At 54.1% G+C, this 21,796-nt stretch overlaps 1 protein-coding gene across 1 annotated transcript; it reads right to left on the minus strand.

Moving 5' to 3' along the window:
* Window positions 1–693: 693 nt before the first annotated feature.
* On the minus strand, window positions 694–21,255 carry cdr2b (cerebellar degeneration-related protein 2b). The gene is made up of 5 exons (XM_052022520.1): window positions 20,949–21,255; window positions 13,095–13,207; window positions 5,319–5,467; window positions 4,019–4,171; window positions 694–2,305 (listed from the first exon to the last, which is right to left on the minus strand). The coding sequence occupies exons 1-5, from the start codon at window positions 21,025–21,027 to the stop codon at window positions 1,570–1,572; spliced, it is 1,230 nt and encodes a 409-aa protein (XP_051878480.1). The 5' UTR covers window positions 21,028–21,255; the 3' UTR covers window positions 694–1,569.
* Window positions 21,256–21,796: the final 541 nt, after the last annotated feature.

Below are 21,796 nucleotides of genomic sequence, written 5' to 3' on the forward strand. Positions count from 1 at the left end.
ATCCTATTAATCCCCACACAAACCCACCTACCCATCGTCTTGTCTCTGGGCTGTGGGAGGAAACGAGAGCACCCCAAAAGAAACCCACACGTTCACAGGGAGAACGTGCAAACTCCCAACAGACAGCTGTGGAGGTCAGGCTCAAACCTGGGTCTCTGGCGCTGTGAGGTACAGCTCTCTAGGTTCACACCCACCATTACTTCTCACTTCCCCCAGATTCCCTCCCCTCCTCCCAACACACCAACACCCACAGTTTATCATCAGCACTGAAGTAACTGTGAATCTCCTCTGTCACATCCCGTTCACACCTCACCCTGCTCACCTTTAATTACAGCACTCGGTGTGAACATTTCTCCCAGACAGAACTCTTCTCACTGACTTAACACACACGACTGCACCATCAGAACGCTCCCCGTGACTGGACTGAGCAGGACTCTTGCTCCCACACGTGCACATCATAGCATCTCCACATGGGCACCTTAGACCCAGCACCCCCTCCTACACAAGGGTCTGATCACTGTGGTAATTTTACTGGCGTGACCACAGATTGGTGAGCCCTGATTTCCTGGCATCTGCCAACAGAGACACACCAGTTGCAGACACAGGAACCCCACCCTCCCCACATCCACCGGTTAGATTGACACAGAGCTAACCCAATACTTATGACAACAATAAATCACACGATCCAAAAGGTGGCAAGAAAGAAGATGTGGGGAATACTCAGCAAGTCGGGCAGCGTCTGTGGAGAGAGAAGCAGAGTTCAAGTTTCTGCTGGAAGAGCCTTTGTCAGCAGTGGAATAAAGGCTACAAGTTGCAAGTTACAAGTGTTAAGTTGCAGGGAGGGTGGGAGGAACAAATGGATGGAGGGAATATCTGTAATAGGGTGAGTCTAGGACTGCAGTGGGGATAAGTTGTAGAGGTCTACAAGTCACCCACCTGTGACATCACCCGTTCCTCTCTGTGCATTGGCTCTGCCTGCCTATATTCCACAATCTTTTATTCCCCCTCCCCCCTTGTATTCCCACCTTCTAACTGCCGCCCCTCCCACCAACTGGATGACCCCCGACAACTTATCCCCAGGGCAACCCTAGTCTCACCCCAACAGAAACTATTACCTTAACCCTATCCACCCAACCCCACCCTCCCTGCAACATAAACCGTTTCCTCTATTCCCCAGTTCTGACGAAGGGGTCTTCCACCTGAAACATTCACCCCGTTTCTCCCTCCACTGATGCTGCACGGCCAGCTGAGTATTCCCAACATCTCCTGCTTTTATTCCAAACTTCAAGTATTTGCACTTTTACGTTAAATCCAATGATGGGAATGCACGTCTTGTAATATATAAAAAAAGGTACCAGCTGCACTTCCTCTGGGTGAGAAAGTCGCCTCCCGTTTACAAATACATTCACATCCAACAGGATCATCTGGCTCACACTAGGAACACTGCATTTTTTTTCAATTTGGGGAGGAAAGGAACTTCATTTAATAAGTTACGTGAGGTTTCCTTCCAGTCTGAGGTTTATTGCAATACTGGTAAGTTTTCCCTCCCCCTTTTTTTTCCATTGCCTCTTAACTGCAGCCGCCCCGCCACTGGCCCTGCTTGTATTTGGACCTGCTCTGCTCGATCTCCTCCTTGGTCTTCTGGATGCAGCTGAAGATCTCCTGGAAGAGCGCCTTGTACTCGGGCTGGCCGTCGCTGCAGGAGGTGGCGGGTTTGATTCCCGGAGGCGTCCCCCCGGTCAGGGTGCAGCCAGCCGCCGACTCCTGGCTCAGCCGCCCCGGGGTCTGCACGGCCTTGCTGGAGGAGGAGCCAGGGTGCTGGCAGCGGCTCAGCAGCTCGTTGTACTTGAGCTGCAGGGCGCTGTACTGCTCATCCACCTCGTTGAGCAGCGAGACGCCGCGGCGGCGCACGGCCTCTGCCCGCCTGATGCACGTCAGTTCGTGGCCCCGCAGCGGGTCGTCGGCGGGGCCGGCCTCGTCGCCGCTGTCGCTGGCCGGTGGCTCTGGCGGCTCCGGGTAGAACAGCAGCCCGTCCAGCAGGTCGCGGGTCTCAGCGCTCGGCCGCCGCCGCCGCAGCCGCCGCAGCTCGGCCACGCTGCCCTCCAGCTCGGCCAGCCGCCGCGTGTAGTCGTGAAGCGCGGACAGGCCGCGCTCCAGCCCGCCGCTCTCGCTCAGCACCAGCCACCGCTCCTGCTCCAGCTCCTCAGTGCGGCAGCGCTCGGCCGCCAGCTGGCCCCGCAGTGCTGACACACTCTGCCGCAGCCGCTCCCGCTCCTCCACCAGCGCCTGGTTCTGGGCCGGCGACCTGCGGGCAGGACAGCGGTGTTAGGGACTGGCCACTCGGCCCCACCACACCCACCACCCCATCATCTAATTCTATCACAGCAAGGAAACAGGCCACTCGGCCCCACCCCTCCCTACTGGCCCTCAACCCGCCACCCCACCATCTCCTAATTCTATCACTCCCTGGGACAGAGAGTTATACAGCACGGGAACAGGCCACTCAGCCCCACCACGCCCTGCCGACCCCTCTAAACCAGCCACCCCACCATCTCCCAATTCTATCACAGCATGGAAACAGGCCCTTTGGCCCCACCCCTCCATGCTGACCCCTCTAAACCAGCCACCCCACCAATTCTATCACTCCGTGGGACAGAGTTATACAGCACGAAAACAGGCCCTTCGGCCCAACTCATCCATGCTGACCACTGTGTCTTCCTGAGCTAGTCCCATTTGCCTGCATTTGGCCCATGTCCCTCTAAACCTTTCCTATCCATAGACCTGTCCAAATGCCTTTTAAACACTAATTGTACCTGCCTCCGGCAGCTCGATCCACATACCCAACGTCCTGTGTAAAAGTTGCCCCTCGGGTCCCCTTTAAATCTTTCCCCATGCCCTCTAGTTTTGGACTCCCCTACCCCGGGGAAAAGGCTGTGACCGTCCACCTTATCTGTGCCCCTCGTGATTTTATAAACCTCTATAAGGTCACCCCTTAGCCTCGGAGTCAGTTGTACAGCAGAGAAACAGCCCACTGCATCAATGCCGACTACCGTGCCCATCTATACGAACCACACTTCCCTGCATTAATTCCATCTCTCTATGCCCTGCTCATACAAGTACCTGTCGATATGGCTCAAGTATTGTCAGTGCAGGAAAGCAGTCCCAGCCTGTCGCTGTATCTTGAGCCCTCTAGTCCCAGTAACATCCTTATGTGGATCTTTTCAATGCCCTCTCCAGCTCAGTGACATCCTTCCTATAGCTGGGCGACCAGAACTGCGCACAGTACTCCAAGTCTGGTCTCACCTCTTGTAACGCGACGGTCCAACTCCTGTACTCCGTGTCTGCCCAGTGAAGGCCGGCGTGCCACACACCTTCTTCACCACCCTGTCTACCCGTGTCACCACTTTCAGGGAGCCATGTACCTGTAGCCCAAGGTCGCTCTGTTCTACAACATTCCCCAGGGCCCTTCCATTCACTCTAAGTCCTGCCTTGGAATTTAACTGGGACAGTGTGAGGATAAAACCTTTACCTTTACCAACTTGATCCAGATCCTTAGACAGCCTTCTTCACTGTCCTCCACCAATTTTGGTCTCATCCGCAAACTTACCAACCGTGCCAAATGGTTAATGTGGACGTTAAACATCTGTGGACCCAGCACCAATCCCTCCAGCACCTCACAGGTCCCCAGCCTGAAAACCACCTCCAACACCCTCTGTGACTGCTTTCACCAAGCCAGAACACAAAGTGCTGGAGGAACTCGGGGTCAGGCAGCATCCGTGGAGGGAGATGGACAGTCCATTTCCCTCTGTAGGTGCTGCCTGACCCACTGAGTTCGTCCCACATTGTGTGATACCCCAGAAGCCCAGCGTGTGGAAAAACACAAGGAGAGGGGCTCAGGTCATCTCCGATCCGAGCCCAGCCTGACCGGAGAGCCAAGTCCCGTTCCTGAGGCATCTCCGTCTCGAAAGCGAGAGGGTTCCCCGAGTTAGATGGGTCACCCATCGGGAGGGGGTCTCACCTGTCGAAGTCGTACAGCTCCTGCAGACAGGGGGAGCTCTGCGCTGCCCTCCGCTGTTCCACCAACTCATGCCGGGACCTGCTCTTCAGCTCCTCGATCTGCCGCTGCAGCTCGTCCACGTGCGACTGGAGGCCGTCCACCGTCTCCGTCAGGCTGCCGGGCGAGAGCACACACACCGCTGGTTAAAGGGGGCTTCCGGAGGGGTGGTGGGGTCAGGGTCACCGCCAGCGACCCAGGACACCTCTGCCATCCTTGGCTTGTCGGCCAGCTACTGAAGCCTTTATCACGGCTCGAACACCCCCCCCCCCCATCCTCCAGTAATCCGGGGAACACTCAGACACCGAGGGGAAGTGGGTGGGAGAGGGAGATTTACAAATGGCCCCTCACCAATCCTGCAGATGCTGGAAATCCTAAACAAAAACAGAAAATGCTAGGGACACTGGGGGAAGGGGTGTAAAACACGGGGCCCCCCGTGTCTAGGACACTTGTGGATGGAGGGGGGGATAGCCATGGGTCAGGGAGTGGGGTTGTGGCAGGTTGAGGGGTACACCAGGTCTGGGATAGCTGGGGCAGGGTGGGTGTAAAGAGGTGCTCATCTAAGGATGCCAACCTTCCCGCCCACCCCACAGGGCAGCAGGTTGTCACCACTTCCCCACCCACCCCAACCAGAATACATGTACAAAAATGACAAGGCAGGAAGGGAATCAACTCCCAACAAAGTGCTGGAGGAACTCAGCGCGTCAGGCAGCATCCGTGGAGGGAGATGGACAGTCAGCATTTTGGCCCCAGATCGTTCTCCGTAAAAGGTCCCGCAGCCAGTTAGAGCTGGAGGACAGACCACGAGTATCTCATCTGTTGGGTCACAGGAGGCTCGGAGATGGAGCAGTATGGAGGTGATCCGCTAGTAAATGGATAAACCTCCAACACACAGTGGACCCCATCCCATCAGGTAGATCACACACCAGGCGTGGGGGACCCAGCAAGTGTCTGACGGCGTGGTGCTCTGGGGAACCCTCGCCGATCCCAATCTGCATCCACAGGTCACCACGGTACGACAGTGGTGTTAACACAAACGTCACACCTTCTGTATGCAAGACAGCCGTGCTGACCACACACTCCCAGAGCCCCCTGCTTGCCAGAGCATGCAATTCCACCGTGACGGTTGACATAGCAAAACTGAATGAGAAATATTGAGGCAATTTAGAATTAATGTTGCAGAATGAAAGTAGATGTACAAAGTGTGATATCCACCCCACGCATGGATTTTAATATTTAAAAGGCAGTTGTGGTGAAATGTTACCTCACTATCTTGTTCTCCGATGCTTTGCTTTCCATAACGAGTTTCTGATTGGTTACTTCCAACTCCCGAGCTGTCACGTCCAGCTGCTCGTAGACCTTGGTGTGCTGCTCGTTCACCTGACGGAGGAACTCCACCTGTTTGGTGAGGTACTGCAAGGCGAGCAGGAGTCAGTCTGACCGCAGGGCAAGGGGGGAAGCGACAAGTTCCCCAGCCGGGTGAAACCCACCCCCCGCCCAGGATGCGAGGGACCGACGCAGCAACACCACAGGAGAAATGAGATGTACCACACCACCGTCTCTAGTTTCCTGGTCCTTATCCCAACTGAACCTCTTTAATGAGAAACTGGAATTTGTAGCACCGTCTACATCCCTTTCAGGACACCCCAAAGCAACTTACAGCCAATCAGGTGACGCAAGCAGCCAACTAGTGCAGAGCAAGATCCCACAAACAGTGACACAAGGACCAGATTTTGTGTTTGTGAATATTGACCAAGGGATGAATCCGGGGAGAACTGCCCCATCGGATCTTCCCAAATTCACCAAGGTGAGAAGACAAGGCCCTCAACTCCACATGGAACAGTACAGCACAGGAACAGGCCCTTCGGCCCACAATGTTGTACCAAACTAGTTCGACTATAATTAAACACCTAACTAAACTAATCTCTTCTGCCTACACAATGTCCATATCTCTGCACTCTCTGCACGTTCACGTGCCTATATAAGAGCCTCTTAAACACCTATCATATCTGCCTCCACCCCCACCCCTGGCAGCACATCCCAGGCACCCACCACTCTCTGTGTGTAGAAAACTTGCCCCACACATCTCCTTTGAACTTTCCCCCTCTCACCTTAAATCCATGCCCTCTAGTATTAGACATTTTGACCCTGGGATAAAGATACCGGCTGTCTACTCCATACGTGCCTCAGAAGTTTATCAATATCTATCAGGTCTCCCCTCAGCCTCTGCCGCTCCAGAGAAACAACCCAAGTTTGTCCGACCTCTTCTTATAGCTCATGCCCTCTAATCCAGGCAGCATCCTGGTGAACCTCTTCTACACCCTCTCCAAAGCCTCCACATCCTTCCTGCAATGGGGCGACCAGAACTGAATGCAATACTCCAGATGCGGCCTGACTAGAGTTTTATAAAGCTGCAACATAACCTCCTGACTCTTGAACTCAGTGCCTCGATTTATCAGCAGGACAGACCTCTGACGGTGCAGCACTCGCCCGGCACTGCACCCAATTGTTAGCCTGGATGTTGTGCTTGAACTTCGACCTTTGGCCTTGGGCAGGAGACCCACCCTGGGTCACTCAGCAAGGGAGAAGGGACCGGATCAAATTAACATCGCAGTGGTCACCCGGAAGGCCCCATCCCAGCCAAGGAGGGTGGGGTGGGGATTGGACCTACACACCTCCTTGCGGGAAAGGCATTCAGTGAATTCCAGTTTCACAACACCTTCCCCAGGGTAGGGCGTGGCTCCTCCAGAACCTCAGCACCCTCCTCCTGCACCCTGGGGCCACTCGAACCCCACCCCCCGACAGGAGTGTCCAAAACCACCAAAACAGCTGGGATCGGACTTCGGAGGAGGATGGCCCTCTGCTTCAGGGCAACTTGTCAGACATCGGCACCCAGGAGCACTGGAGGGTTCATAAGACATGAGCAGAATCAGGCCATTCGGCCCATCGAGTCTGTTCTGCCATTCAATCATGGCCGATTTTTTTTCTCAACCCCATTCTCCCCACAAACCCCTCTCACCAATCAAGAACCTATCAACCTCTTCTGCCTTAAATACACCCAATGACTTGGCCTCCACAGCTGTTTGTGGCAACGAATCCCACAGATTCACCACCCCCTTTATTCTGAGGCTGTGCCCTCGGATCCCGGAGTCTCCCACTGATGGAAACATCCTCTCCATGTCTGCTCTATCCAGGAGGTTTCAAAGAGATTCCCCCCCCACCCCCCATCCTTCTAAAATCCAGCCAGTACAGGCCCAGAGGCATCAAACGCTCCGCATGCATTAACCCTTTCATTTCCAGGATCATTCCCGTGAACCTCCTCTGAACCCTCGTCATTAAACCCTTCCCAAAGGCTCACACTAACCCAGAGGGTTCAGGAATAACAAATAGGTTATTATTACCAAGCAGCAACGATGACGTGGTTAACCCGCAGTAACTAGCAGCGTTCCACACATTCTCTCAAAGATCCTCCACAGTTCTGTGGACAGTTAAACAAGTGATCCTAAGCTGGGCCTTTCCCAACCCCCGACCTGTGCCTCACACCTAGCGATCGACAAATCAGGTTTGGTACCTGCTCAGGCCCTCTCGGCCCTGCCAGTCCATAGAACAGCACAGGAACAGGCCCTTTGGCCCACCACGTCTGTGCCGACCACGATAGCAAATTAAACTAATCCCATCTGCCTGCACATGGGCCTTATTCCTCCATTCCCTACCTGTTTGTGTGTCTTCCCTGATTCCTGGGACTCCCTTGCCCAACCTTGATGACCGGCCCATCTCCTCTCCTCCCCTCCCCCATCCTTTATTCCATGGTCCACTGCCTGACCTGCTGAGGTCCTCCAGCACTTTGTGTATGGCTCCAGGTTCCAGCGTCTGTGGAATGTGCGTCTCTGTTCATCTGCCTGTCTAAATGCCTCTTGAATGCCACCATCATATCTAATAAATTTCCCTCAAACTTTCCCCCCTCTCACCTTAAACTTAGGCCCTCAGTATTTGACATTTCCACTCTGGGAAAAAAAGACTGACTGTCTACTCTCTGCCTCTCACAATTTTATAAACCTCTACCAGGTCTCCCCTCAGCCTCCACCGCTCCAGAGAGAACAACCCAAGTTTGTCCAACCTCTCCTTATGGCTCATGCCCTCTAATCCAGGCAGCATCCTGGTGAACCTCTTCTGCACCCTCTCCAAAGCCTCCACATCCTTCCTGTAATGGGGCGACCAGAACTGCACACAATACTCTGAAAGTAGCCTATCCAAAGTTTTATACAGCTGCAATGAGACTTCAACTTTTACACTCAACACCTTGACCAATTAAGGCAAGCATTCTGCGTGCATTCTTCACCGCCCTATCGACTGATGTTGCCACTTTCAGGGAGCTAATGGACTTGAACTCGCAGATCCCTCTGTACATCAACGCTCCTGAGGGTCCGGCCAATGACTATATTCTTTCTCCTTGCATTTGACTTCCCAAAGTTCAACACTTCACTTGTTCCGGTTAAACTCCATCTGCCATGTTCCTAAACTGGCCTGTATCCAACCATCCAGCCACACCCAGGGGTGGGTACAGGTAACAGGTGTGTTAAAGGGGCCTTGAGAAACCACAGACTAAAGGCCTTGCAAACTCTCGTTACCCTGGCCGCAGAGGTGACCAGACATTGGATCAACAAGGGTCCATTCCGGTGGGGTGGGAAGGGGGGGCTGGTGGTGCAAGAGGGGGAGAAGGTTCAGGTGTTTGGGAAGGGAATTCCAGAGGGAAGGGAAGTCCAAGGTTTGGTCGCCAGCGGAGCCTCAGTGAAGAGTGAAAAAATTGGGAGTGTGAAGATCGCAGGGGGAGGTACCCCGGGAGGGTTCAGAACCTAGTTGGGACTTCCAAGATTTGGAAGGAGGTTGCATGCAGCTAACAGGACCCGATTCACACCTCACACCAGGGGGAAGCTGCAGGGACTGTGCTGAACACAGGGGCGTGTACACACACAGTGCCTACAGTCTGAACCCAACGTTCAGGCAGCCCGAGCAGTGGAACAGGGAGAGCACGTCCTACAACCTGATGTTTTTTTTGTTGCTCTAATTGTGTTCTTTCTTGGAAAAGTTGTGTGATTTATGCATTTCTTGTGCATCTGGTGGGATGTGCCCAACGCTGCTGCAAGTTTTCCCACAAGTGCATTATAGACTATAAGAGCAGGGAGGTGATGTTGAGGCTCTATAAGGCATTGGTAAGACCTCACTTGGAGTACTGTGAGCAGTTTTGGGCTCCTTATTTAAGAAAGGATGTGCTGACGTTGGAGAGGGTTCAGAGAAGATTCACTAGAATGATTCCAGGAACGAGAGGGTTAACATACGAGGAACGTTTGACGGCTCTTGTGCTGTACTCCCTGGAGTTCAGAAGAATGAGGGGGGGACCTCAAACATTTCGAATGTTAAAAGGCCTGGGCAGAGTAGATGTGGTGAAGGTGTTTCCCACGGCAGGGGAGTCTAGTACAAGAGGGCACGACTTCAGGATTGAAGGGCGCCCATTCAGAACAGAGATGCGGAGAAATTTCTTTATCCAGAGAGTGGTGAATCTGTGGAATGTGTTGCCACGGGCGGCTGTGGAGGCAAAGTCATCGGGTGTATTCAAGGCAGAGATTGCTAGGTATCTGAGTAGCCAGGGCATCAAAGGTTATGGTGAGAAGGCGGGGGAGTGGGGCTCAATGGGAGAATGGATCAGCTCTTGATAGAATGGCGGAGCAGACTCGATGGGCCGAATGGCCGACTTCTGCTCCTTTGTCTTATGTACACATGGGTGCAATATGCCAACAAACCGACCGAGCCTCAGCCACAGGGACCGGACGATTCACAAATGAGCCAAAACTGCAGCAGAGTGGGATCCGTGGAATTCACAGCTTCCTGCCACTTCCCTTCCCGGCTCGCTCCCTCCTCTCCGGGGAGCAGAGGCGGACCGGCACAGCCGCCCGCTCCAGCGCCCTGCCGCGCGTTCGAGTCGGGAGTTAGCAGGCCCTCCCCACGCTAACTCTGCTCCCCACCTCCTGGCCCGCAGCCCTCGGTCCCAACTGCTTCCCCAAATACTGTGCAAATATTTCAAGAGTCTCTGCCCCAACACCCCACAGGCTGTGACTTCCAGAACCCCTCCCTGACAGTGAAACACTCCCCAGCGCCCAGTCGCAATTCCATCCCCAATAACGTCCTATCGGTTATTATACCCCGTGGGATCTTGCTATGCAAGTATATAAATTACAAGGGGCATGGATAGGGTAGTTGGTGAATCTTTATTCCCCAGGGTTTCTATTCCCCTAGAGGGCAGAAGTTTAAGGTGAGAGGGGGAAAGTTTAAGGGAGATGTGTGGGACAAGTTGTTAGGGAAAAAAAGTGGTGGGTGCCTGGGACGGGCTGCCAGGGGAGGTGGGGTAGCAGATACCACAGTGGTGTTTCAGAGGCATTTAGGCCCATGAACAGACAGGGATGGAGGGATGTGGACCATGTGCAGGCAGAAGGGGTTAGTTAGACTGGCATCGCGGTCAGCACAGATATTGTGGGCCGAAGGGCCTGTTCCTGTGCTGTACTGTTCTATGTTCCCGCACTACAACAGTGACTGTGGTTCTCGAGGGTTCCATGGGCTGAAATGCTTTGGGACGTCCCATTTGGCCCCTAATTGGTCGACCAATCAGATCAGTCAACACAGCACCAAAGGGCACGCGTGTTCATCATGCCTGAGGGTCAACGATCACGCCACAGGAGCTGTGCACAAGAACTCAGCTCGCCTGCCAAATGATGCCCTGATTCCTGGTCGGACCTGCCTAAGGCCCGCAGTACCAGGCAGGACGGATGATCCCAACGTTGGGACCAGACCAGGTCAGAGTGGGAAGCCAGGCAAACAGCTGATGGGATTGATCAGCGAGGGACAGATCCTTTCAAACTCCAGCCAAGAGGAGGCACTGATCCCGTGTGATTGACCCAGGGCCGACACACAATGGCTTCTTCAGAGGAATTTACCCCCCCACCCTGACAGAGGTGTCTACAGCGAGAGGGGAAAGAGATTTAGGACAGGGAGGAAGAGTTTTAGAGATCACAGAAAGAACCTCTTCACCTTGGGAATCTGGAACACCCCGAGGGGCTGGAGGCAGAGACTCTCGCAACATTGAAGGAATATCGGAATGAGCACTTGAATCACCAAGGGCAATGGACCGAGTGCTGGGAAATGGGGCTAGTATAGATGGGCTGAAGGGCTGTTTTCTGTGCTCGAAGACTCAGAGAGAAGGGAATCGGAGGTCAACACACACACACCGTAGAGCAGCAATAACAGCGCTGGGCTGTCTGACAGCAATGCATGCTGCTGTTGCGAGCTGCAGGAATGTGAAGTGACATCGCATTAACTGCCCCCCCTCCCCCACCGCCCAATCAGAAACGAGCGAGCAGGAAAGGCAGAGGTGGCTCGCATTCCATGGCCTTCCCACTGTGGAGGAAGCAAATCCGGTTGGCTGCAATCACAGTTTCGTCCTTGGCCTCCCATTGGCTCTGCTTGGACACGCCAGAGGACGAGGTAAAGTTGATCCAAGTCATGGAGCAACGTGACCAGATATCAAAGGAACTGGAGGAGAACAGGGTCAATGCAGAAATGTGGAGCTGAGGCAGATCAGCCATGATCTTAACAAAGAGCAGAGTCAACACAAGGGGCCAGGTGGCCCCTTCCTGCTCCCATCTCCCGCTCGGAGGGTGCAGTGAGGCAAGGGGACGTTCAATGGGAGGGTGAGAGGGGCCGTGGTGGGTACACCTACAGACCCTGTACAGGGTAGACCCCTGGGATCCGTTGGCGGAGGCATGCACTGCCACAGCGAGGAGGTAGCAGGGAACCGTGTCCGGCCCCAGTCCAGAGAACCATGCACACACCTGGTATCTACAGGGTGGCCTCCTGAAAGGACCCCAACCCTAAACATTGACTCTCATTTCCCTCCCCACAGATACTGCCTGACCCGACAAGTGTCTGGGGCATTGCCTCTCCTACAGGAGGCGTGTGATGGCACCGGGGAGGGTGCAGAGGAGAGGAACAAGGTTATTATAACTGAAGAGGGACTGGGGTTGGGTTTTGGGACCGAGGCAGCAGAGGAGATGTAATTGAGGTCCGTATACAGGAAATACAATAATTTCCCTTGACAGAGTGGTCGACACTCGAGGGCAGGAGTCCAACAGGTGGGCGGGGGGAAGAGGAGATGTTTTACCCCCCAGAGGCTGCTTGGATTAGACATGGAGCTGGGAGCTGCAGGTGTACGGACCCAGGGCTGGAAGCTGGGATCAGTGGGAGAGCCCGTCCTAGACCAGCAGAAGCACGATGGGCTGAATGGTCTCTTATCAGTTAGTAAATTTTCTACCATTCTGTGACACAGTCACAACTGGTGGCCTTAACCTGGGAGAACAGGGGGCTGGACTAACAGCGACTGACACGGAGCCACAGGCAGAATACAGGCAACCACCGCATTAAGAGGAAGGTTGTAGGGAGAGTCAGAGATACAGCACAGAGACAGGCCCTTCAGCCCATCGAGTCTGTACCGACCAGCAACCACCCATCTACACCAATCCCATTTCCTTCTCCCCATCGACCCCTCACCCACACACTGGGGGCAGTTCACTGACCGATTTACCCACCTACGTGTCTTTGGGATGTGGGAGGAAACCAGGATAAATGGGAGGGAATTCCAGAGCCCGGGCCCCAAGCGGCTGGAGAGGGGTCACCAATGCACAGGACCGGAGCTGGGGGGGGGGGGGGTGTTGTGGGGGGAAGGGTGGCCACGGACTCCCACGGCCGGGAGGGTAGGTGAGAACCAAGCTTGGTTTGTTGGGCACAGGACTAATACAGAACAGGCTTGATCCAACTAATGATAGGACAGGCCGGGGGGGGGGGGGGGGGGGGGGGGAATGGCCTCTTCCTACCCCCCAGGATAGAGTTCGGGCTAACCCTTGGTCTGGGCACACCTGGGGAACCGAGTGGATTGAGAGGGCCTGCCAGTAGCCTGGGGAACTCCCCACACCCACCTCACCGGCACCAGCCTCACCTCGATCTCCTGAAGCTGCTCCTGGTTGGTGCTGTACATCTGCTGAAGGGCTTCCTCCAGCTCCGTGTTGCGATCCAACAAGGCTTTGCCCAGCTCGGCAGCCAGGTGCAGATCTACGGTCGGGGAAGAAAGAGCAGTCAGACGGCGGCTTCCAAAACAGCCCCCCTCCCCAAGTACCTGCCCATCTCACCCCTCCAGCACCAGGCACTCATCCCCAGATGTGCACACCACACGAGGAACGTTTCACCTGGAATTGGTTTATTATTGTCACTTGTACCGACGTACAGTGAAAAACTTGTCTTGCATACGGATCGTACAGATCAATCCATTACAACAGTGCGTTGAGGTAGTTCAAGGTAAAAATATAACAGAATGCAGAATAAAGTGTCCCAGTTACAGAGAAAGTGCAGTGCACGCAGACAATAAGGCACAAGGTCACAACAATGTAGATTGTTGTGTTGTGGAGGGTTGTGGCTGTCACGTGACAGCACTGCCCACGACCTGGTCAGAAGACACACCACTGCCAATCAAGGTTTGGCCCCGCCCCACCCATCAGTGCACACCTGACCATTGGCCCCTTTAAGTACCTTTGTACTTGGCCTTGGGCCATTGGCCTTTGTAACTGATTAATCCTTGCTTGGCACCGAGCCATTGGCCCCCTGTAAATTACCTGGGCTGGACCCCCAGCCCTATAAAAGGTACCACATGTGTTCAGCTCTTCCTCTTTTACCATCTTTGAGGGATCACCCTGCTTCACTCCAGCACAGTGGAAGAGCACTGGAGAGATCACTGGTGAGGTGTGCACTGTTGGTTAGTTTTAGTTAGTGTCCCTAGTAGCACAGAGCTGTGCCTGCAGTGAGTTGTTTTTCCTTGATTGTGTGTGCCTAGTTTGGGGGGGGGGGGTTATTCGTTACCAATTTCCCATGCTTGTCCTTTGTAAATAAATCATTTACTGCCAGATTGTGTTCAGAGTCCTTGCTTTTGAGACCCCGAATCTGGTTCCTCACTCACAACAATTGAGGTCAGAGTCCATCTTATCATATTAGGGAACCGTTCAGTAGTCTTATGACAGCAGGATGGAAGCCGTCCTTGGGCCTGGTGGTACTTGCCCTCAGGCTTTTGTATCTTCTGCCTGATGGGAGGGGGGAGAAGAGGGAATGTCTGGGGTGGGTGGGGTCTTTGATTATGTTCACTGCTCTCCTGAGGCAGCGGGAAGTGTAGACAGAGTCCAAGGAGGGGAGGCTGGTGTCCATGATGCGCTGGGCTGTGTCCACAACTCTGCAGTTTCTTGTGGTCCTGGGCAGTTGCTGTACCAAGCCGGGATGCATCCAGGTAGGATGCTTTCTATGGTGCATCAGTAAAAGTTGGTGAGGGGTTGAAGTCCCATTCGTTTCCAGGATTCAAATGGGTGGGGTGTGGGATAAAGAGGGGCAAAATAATAGAGGGAGAGTGGGTTCATTGCCCCACACAGGATGACCTGTGGCCAAGGTGGGAGTGTTTATAACCCCCTCCCCCCAAGCCTCAGCTCACCTTGATATCTCCCCACCCACTCCCCCCCAACTGCTCAGTCTATGCGTTCTCCCCATTCCGTACCCGAGACCCCTCCTTGGGTGTACCTCCCACCACTGCTCAGCCTGTGAACAGTCACACAGCACAGAAACAGGCCCTTCTCAAGACATAGGCATTTCCCTGCACAAGAAAATAGGAGTAGACCATTCAGCCCTCAAGCCTGCCCTACTGTCCAATATTCTTGCAGTGGATCTGCCCCAGGCCTCGTCTCTTGTGCCAGTTCCTCCATCTTTTAAAAGTTCATCCACCTCTACTTTAAAAACTTCTAATGGCCTGGTCTCAGAGCACCAGTTCAATTAAAAGCAGGGTTACAGTTTGCACACATGACCTTGTAGATTAGACATAGATTTACTCGAGGCTTCACTGTAAACTCAGATCAGTGGGCAGAGCAGGCGAGAGACAGACAACCATCAAAAAAGTTTCTCGCTTTCTGCATCTACTTCATTAGGAGCTTGAGATTTGGTATGTCACTGAAGATTCTTGCAAATTTCTACAGACGTATGGTGGAGAGCATCCTGACTGGTTGCATCATAGCCTAGTATGGAGGCTCCAATGCGCAAGATCACAAGAGGCTCCAGAGGGTTGTAGACTCAGCCAGCTCCATCACGGGCACAGCCCTCCCCACCATCAAGGACATCTTCAAGAGGTGGTGCCTCAAGAAGGCAGCATCCATCACTGAGGACCCTCCACCTGGGACATGCCCTCTTCTCGTTACTACCACCAGGAAGGTACAGTACCTGAAGACCCACACGCAATGATTCAGGAGCAGCTCCTTCCCCTCCGCCATCAGATTTCTGAACAGTCCATGAACACTACCTCGTTATTTTTTTGCACTATTGTTATATTTTGTAATTTGCCCTGCACTGTACTGCTGCAAAACAACACATTTCTTGACATACATCAGTGATAATAAACCCAATTCTGATTTGCTTCCTAGACAGTGATCTTGTTATCACTGCCCTTGTTAGATCCTGGAAGAAAAGCCCAGTTCCGGAAATATCACCGGTGCGATCCCAACCTCTAGCCTCGAGGACAGAACCAGGCCACACTCCACACAGACACGCTGAAGCTTGAATTGGGTGCAGCAGAGGTGGTGTATTTCAGAGGGGTCCTTGAGACTGGACCCCATCTGTCGACTCTGGAGGCAGCGAGGAAGATCCCATGGCAATATTCCAGAAATAAAAGCAGGGCAGCTCTCGGTCTGATGGAAAGTCGACACCCAGAAATGTTATCCCTTTCTCTCATCCGCACCCGACCTGCAATTCCTGCTTTTATTTCAAATTTCCCATATCTGCAAGTTCTGAATCTCAACTCTGTATCCTGAACAAAGTTTATTGTCATGCGCACAAGTGCGATGAGGTACAGACAACACAGAATAAATTGTACATAAATTACACAAGACTGAAGAGCAAAGAAAGGACTTTGCAGAAAACAAGACCCTAGTGCAAGAAACACACACAGAGACGGGTCCATGAGAGTACAAGAGGTGGTCTGTAGTGTTCCTTCACTGAGGCAGTGATTAGGGTTGTGCTGGTTGGTTCAAGAACTAAGTGGTTGAAGGGAAGTAGCTGTTCTGAACCTGGTGGTGTGGGACTTCAGGCTTCTGTACCTCCTGCCCAGTGGGAGCTGTGAGAAGCTTGTTTACCTCTAAGAACATCAATTAAATTAATGAGTCACACATCACAGTACTGTCTGTGTGTCCCTGCTAAACACATGGTTGCTGCCTCTCGTTCCCGCACTCAATCTGCACTGAACATGATGCGTTTCCGTTCATGGGCTGTGATGTGCTGACTGGTGCCAGTGGCTGCCCATGAACCTGGGCTGCTGAGACCACACCACATACAGAGATAGATGAGGAGACCTCCTCTCAAACCTGCCCCACCATTCAGTCATATTGTAGCTGATCTGAACACAACGTTAACACCAGCCTGCGGTGACCCATCACCCCAACATTCCATCCATGCAGACACAGGAGATTGCAGACACTGGAATCTGGAGCTAAAACCACCAAACCGCTGGAGGAACTCAGTGGGTCGGGCAGCATCTGTGGAGGGAGATGGACAGTCAACGTTTTGGGTCGAGACCCTTCATCTGGACTGAAAGGGGGGGAGATAGCTGGTGGAAAGAGGTGAGGGGAAGGGGGGTGGAGCAAGGGCCGGCAGGTGATAGGTGGATCCAGGTGCGGGGGGGGGGGAGTGGGGATGGTGAGAGGCCGGGAGGTGAGAGGTGGAGGGCTGCAGATGTTGGGATCTGAGAGGAGAGGAAAGGGAGGGTGGGAACAGAGGGGGGGGGGTGTAGGTGATGGGCAGGTGAAGGGGGGGGGGAGAGAAGCGATGATTGGGGGAGGGGGTTGCTGGTGTAGGAACAACTGGGTGGATCGAGAGAGACAAAACGCTGCCGGACCCACCGAGTTCTCCGGCAGCTCCATCTGCCTCAGGAATATTCAGAGACTCCGCTTTGTTGCTGCTCCGAGGGACCGGAGTTCCAAAGATTCACAATCCTCGGAGAAAAGAAATTCTCCTGTTTCGCCTCATTGTTTGGACTGGAGTCTCGGGTGCGCCCAGGTTTCCTCCCTTGTAGGGAACCAGCCACGCGTTTACACAGTGCAGTAATATCATTGTTACCGAGACTGACATTTAATTATGAAGTTGCCTCATTACTTGAATTTAAATTCTCTAAACTACCATGGCGAGATTGGAACTCGGGGCTCCCTCATTCAGTGGTGCAGATCCCAGGCTTTGCTGCCAAATTCCTGCTATTATTGAGACACAAAACAAATGGTAGAGAAATGCAAACGCCCACCGCTCCAGCTGCAACTTAAAACTGAGGGCAGATGAGGTGTGATCACGCCTGTGTGTGTGTGTGTGTGTGATGTTCTGTCCCACTGCTGTGGAAATCGGTAGCAGCAACAAAGACGCAGCGGGGTGTCAGAAGAACCGGCAGACACCAGCGGTTCGAGGATGGGGCAAGTAGGGCGTAGAGAACAAGCCCCGCGTTTCAGCTCAACGTCCGTTCACCAGCCTGTGAACTGCCCCACCCTCACTCGCAGACCGTGCCTGGTGACCTGCCGAGGGCTGGCGATTCCCACATTTACCAGCAGCACTGAGGTAGCTCAGAGGTGAGCTGCGAGGAAAGAAAGATCTGTCTCTCTCAGAGACCGCTCCTCACTCTGGTGTGGGTCCGTCTCAGCCAGTCCCTGAGAAACAAGGATGACTTGACGTGCAGACGGATTCGCTTACAGCCCCCAGCAGTTTATCGCAGACTCACAAAGGAGAAAGCGAGAGAACAGCATTGGCATTGTACAGCCTCGGTGTAACGCTGTGTCTGTTACCCCTCTGTTCTACCTGCACACCGAGAAGGCTTTGCTGGCTATTGAGTTGCCTTGCCCGGTTGCTAAGACAGCCAGGAGATTCTTTCACAGCCTCCTCCCCTTCACTAGATGATGCAAGAGGGTAACAAAGGCCCAGCGAGCTGTTTCACCGCCTTTACTTCTGGGAGCCCAGCTCGAATGGGAGTTATTTGGGGGATTATTTGGGGGACACTGCCTTCAAAGAGCGGCATTGCCGAGTGCATCCTGATGCTAGATGGCAACTTTCATCCGTTTCAGGCAGAACAATAATCACCTCCCTCCCCACACCTAGGCAAGGAGTCTCCCCCCTCGGTGAACAGCCAACCGGCCCCCATCGCCGAAGCTCACCATTGGTGGTGGGTGGGGGGGGGGGGTGCAGAGGGCAGGTCACAGACCGATCCACTTGTCCCACTGCCCCCACCCTCAGCCCCTGCAAAGTACTTCCCTCGCAGATGCCCACCCGGCTCCCTTTGGGGCACTTCAACCGAATCCGCCTGCCGTCCCTCCCCCCGGGAGTGTCCCGCACCCGAGTCGCGGGGAAGAGGGATTTCCTCGCCACCATTTGGTATCTTGTCCATCGCCTTTATTTGAACCGGTCTGAAAAACCCCAATTCTACCTCGGACTACATTTCTCCCAATTCGTGCAAGTTGTATATAATTTAAGTTTAATTACATTTGTCGTGGTGTTAACTTTCATGGAACTCGTGCGCTGGGTGCGCACCCACGACAATAAACCTGATTTCATGACGCCTTGAACAACCTTTCTCCATCTCTTCCTATCAGATCCCCTGGCAACTTCCTGTTCCAAGTAGAAGCTCCCCAGCTAATTAACATCCCCGTCCCTAGATGTAGACCCTTCGGCCCAACTGGTCCGTGCCGACCAAGGTGTCCACCTGAGATGGTCCCATTTTGCCGCATTTGGTCCCTACCCCTCTGAACCTCTCCTATCCAATATTGTCAAAGGCGAGTTCATTGTCATCTGCACAAGTAGGTGTGCACAGGTGCGATGAAACACTGACCTGCTGCAGCACACAGCATCAAAAAATTTATGCACAATTTTTCCAAGAAAGAACACAATTAGAACAAAAAGTCCATTTTGGTGCAAAGTTGATCACAGGGTTGCTGGACTGTAGTGATTAGGGTTGGTTCAAGAGCCGGATGGTTGAAGGTTCCTGAGCCTGGGGGTGTGGGACTCCTGTACTAATCGAGTATTTCAGCGACTCGCGGTGAGCGGGTTGAACTGGCGACGGCGAGTTCCAGCTAAAGGCTGACATTGAACCATCTCCGGGGGGGGGGGGGGGGGGGGGGGGGGGGGAGAAGAACAGCCGGAGCTCCTCGCTGGAGAGACCACACACCTCCGTCTCACTCAAACATCTCAGCATAAGTCAGAGAGCATCTCCCTGCATCCAGAGGGGGAGTTACCAGAGGAAAAGGCCAGCTAAAGGGAACGGGTATTGTTGAGATTTCATCCGCTGCCAGTGAACAATTTGGGGAGGGGGGTTGAGCTGAGGGTTCAAGTAACGAGGGAGTTTGAGATGAAATAACTGCAACAGCGGGGAGATGAGGCGGCCGCATCGGGCAGGGCAGGGGGTGGCTAATCCTTTGATCTGGACGTCCTGCCTGAAAAGAGCACAGGAGGCAGATTCAAAGGGGATTCACGCCTGTCGAGCCCCAATTCAACCCGAACACTCACTCAGAACACTGTTTCCATAGGGACGCAGTGTGTGCGCGCATGAGTGGGACTAATTAGAGGGCAGAGCGGGCACGGCCTCGATGGGTTGAATGGCCTCTTCCCAGGCAAAGACACCGCGGGTGTCCTCGGTTCTAGGGCGAGGCAGGGGATCCCCGTCATTGACTAACAGTCCCCCTCCCCAGAGAGTCCAAGTCATGGGGACCTGTTGTCCGGCAGGCTATCTCCATACTGGCCCAGAGTACTAGAGTGATCCCAGTTCCCAGCTCTCAGTCAGTTCACAACGCCAGGAACTCCTCCAGATGACCTCCTGAAGAAAACTGCCCCCCCCCCCAATGACTCCAACTTCGGCCGACCCTTCAATGTCACTGGCTCTAAAACCCAGAACTCCCTCCACAACAGCACAGCAAGAGCCCACAGCTCCTCCTCCTCGGGACAATGCGAGCGAAGCCCACATTCCAAAAACAATGTGGGAACACCAAATTTCAGATTTGGGAATTGGTTTAGTATTGTCACTTGTACCGAGGTACAGTGGAAAAACTTGACCTGTACGATCGGTATGCAAGACAATTCATTACACGGTGCATTGAGGTAGCTCAAGGGGAATTTGCCCCAACCGACCACTCTCTAATCGGAATTAATGCCCCCTAGTTGCTGAGCTTACACTGTAGAACCTTCCTATTCACTCTGCACAGACTTCACAGTCCCCAGCACCCGAATTCTTTCCACCCCCCACCCCCAAAGCCTCCATTGTTACAAAACACAAACTCCCGGCCAGCAACAGTGTAAAACTAACACCAACTCTGGTGGTCGGTCCGCAGAGCGAAAGGGAGGTGCAGACACTAGAACCTGGAGCAAGGCACCAGACGCTGGGGGAACTCAGGGGTCAGGCAGCGTCTGTGGAGGGGAGATGGACAGTCCACGCATCGGGTGGCAACCCCCACCCCCGCCCCTGGCAAGTCCTCGCCAGCGAAGGCGAGGACCCCGAGTCGAGACCGAAATGCAATCAACCCGGCAGCCGGAGGGCTCCCGGGACAGTGGTTTTGAAGAGCAAACACATGCAGAGTGGGCCGAAAGGCCTCTTCCTGTTGGGGGAAAGAACAAAAACACCAGAGTTTTATATCCGGGGGATTTTTTTTTTGGAAACAGGGACGGTCTCCCCTACAAAGAGCCGGCGCGGGTGACAGAACCGGGACCCCAAACCGGGCGCCGCCCCTTCTGCCCAAAGCACGGGGTTTGAACTCACCGTGCTCCATGTCCCGCTGCTGCTGGAACCAGGAGTCCGCCCGGCGCTCAAACTCTTCCATTATACTGTCGGTCAGCATCCTTCCTCCGTGCTGTTACGGCGAGAGCCGGCTCCGGGGGGGTGGGGGGGGGCAGCTTGCTGTGGGTGGCTCCCCCTCCCTCTTCCCCACCTCACCACCCCTCTCGGGCTGCTGCCTGCCTGCCTCGGACGCCGCCGGAGGAACTACTCCATGGCAGCGACGTGGCAGTGAGCGGCGGCGAGGGGCCACAGCCCAGACTGCGGCCGGCAGCCGGGGGAGGGAATCCCCGCCGGCGAGGCCCCGCCCACCGCTCGCAGTGTAGCGATTCGAATTCCAGCCAATCACGCCGCGCCCTGACGTCATCTGACCGACGGCAGCCCCGCCCACCGCTCTGTGAGAGGGAGCGGCTCATCAAAAACCTGGATGAAGGCGGAGCCCACCAATCAGAGGGAGGGTCAACGATGGCCCCACAGAGGGAGGAGACGTCGTCTCTGCTCTTTAATCCGGCTCTGGGGCTATTGCAATCATGGAAACGTGGTTGAGCGAAGGGCAGGACTGGCTGCTTAATGTTCTGGGGTATAGAAAGTAGTTTATTGTTGTCACATGTACTGAGGTACAGTGAAAAACTTATCTTGTCCATTCCTACAGGTCAATTCTGTGTGGGCGAAGCAACATCTAAACAAGTGGGAGCCTTTTATAAGAGAGTTAGCAAGAGTTCAGGGCCAGGCACGTTCCAGTTCACAAGAGAGTTAGCAAGAGTTCAGGGCCAGGCACGTTCCAGTTCACAAGAGAGTTAGCAAGAGTTCAGGGCCAGGCACGTTCCAGTTCA

Source organism: Pristis pectinata, chromosome 8 (assembly GCF_009764475.1).
Source record: "Pristis pectinata isolate sPriPec2 chromosome 8, sPriPec2.1.pri, whole genome shotgun sequence".
In the NCBI taxonomy this organism is placed as follows: Eukaryota; Metazoa; Chordata; class Chondrichthyes; order Rhinopristiformes; family Pristidae; genus Pristis; species Pristis pectinata.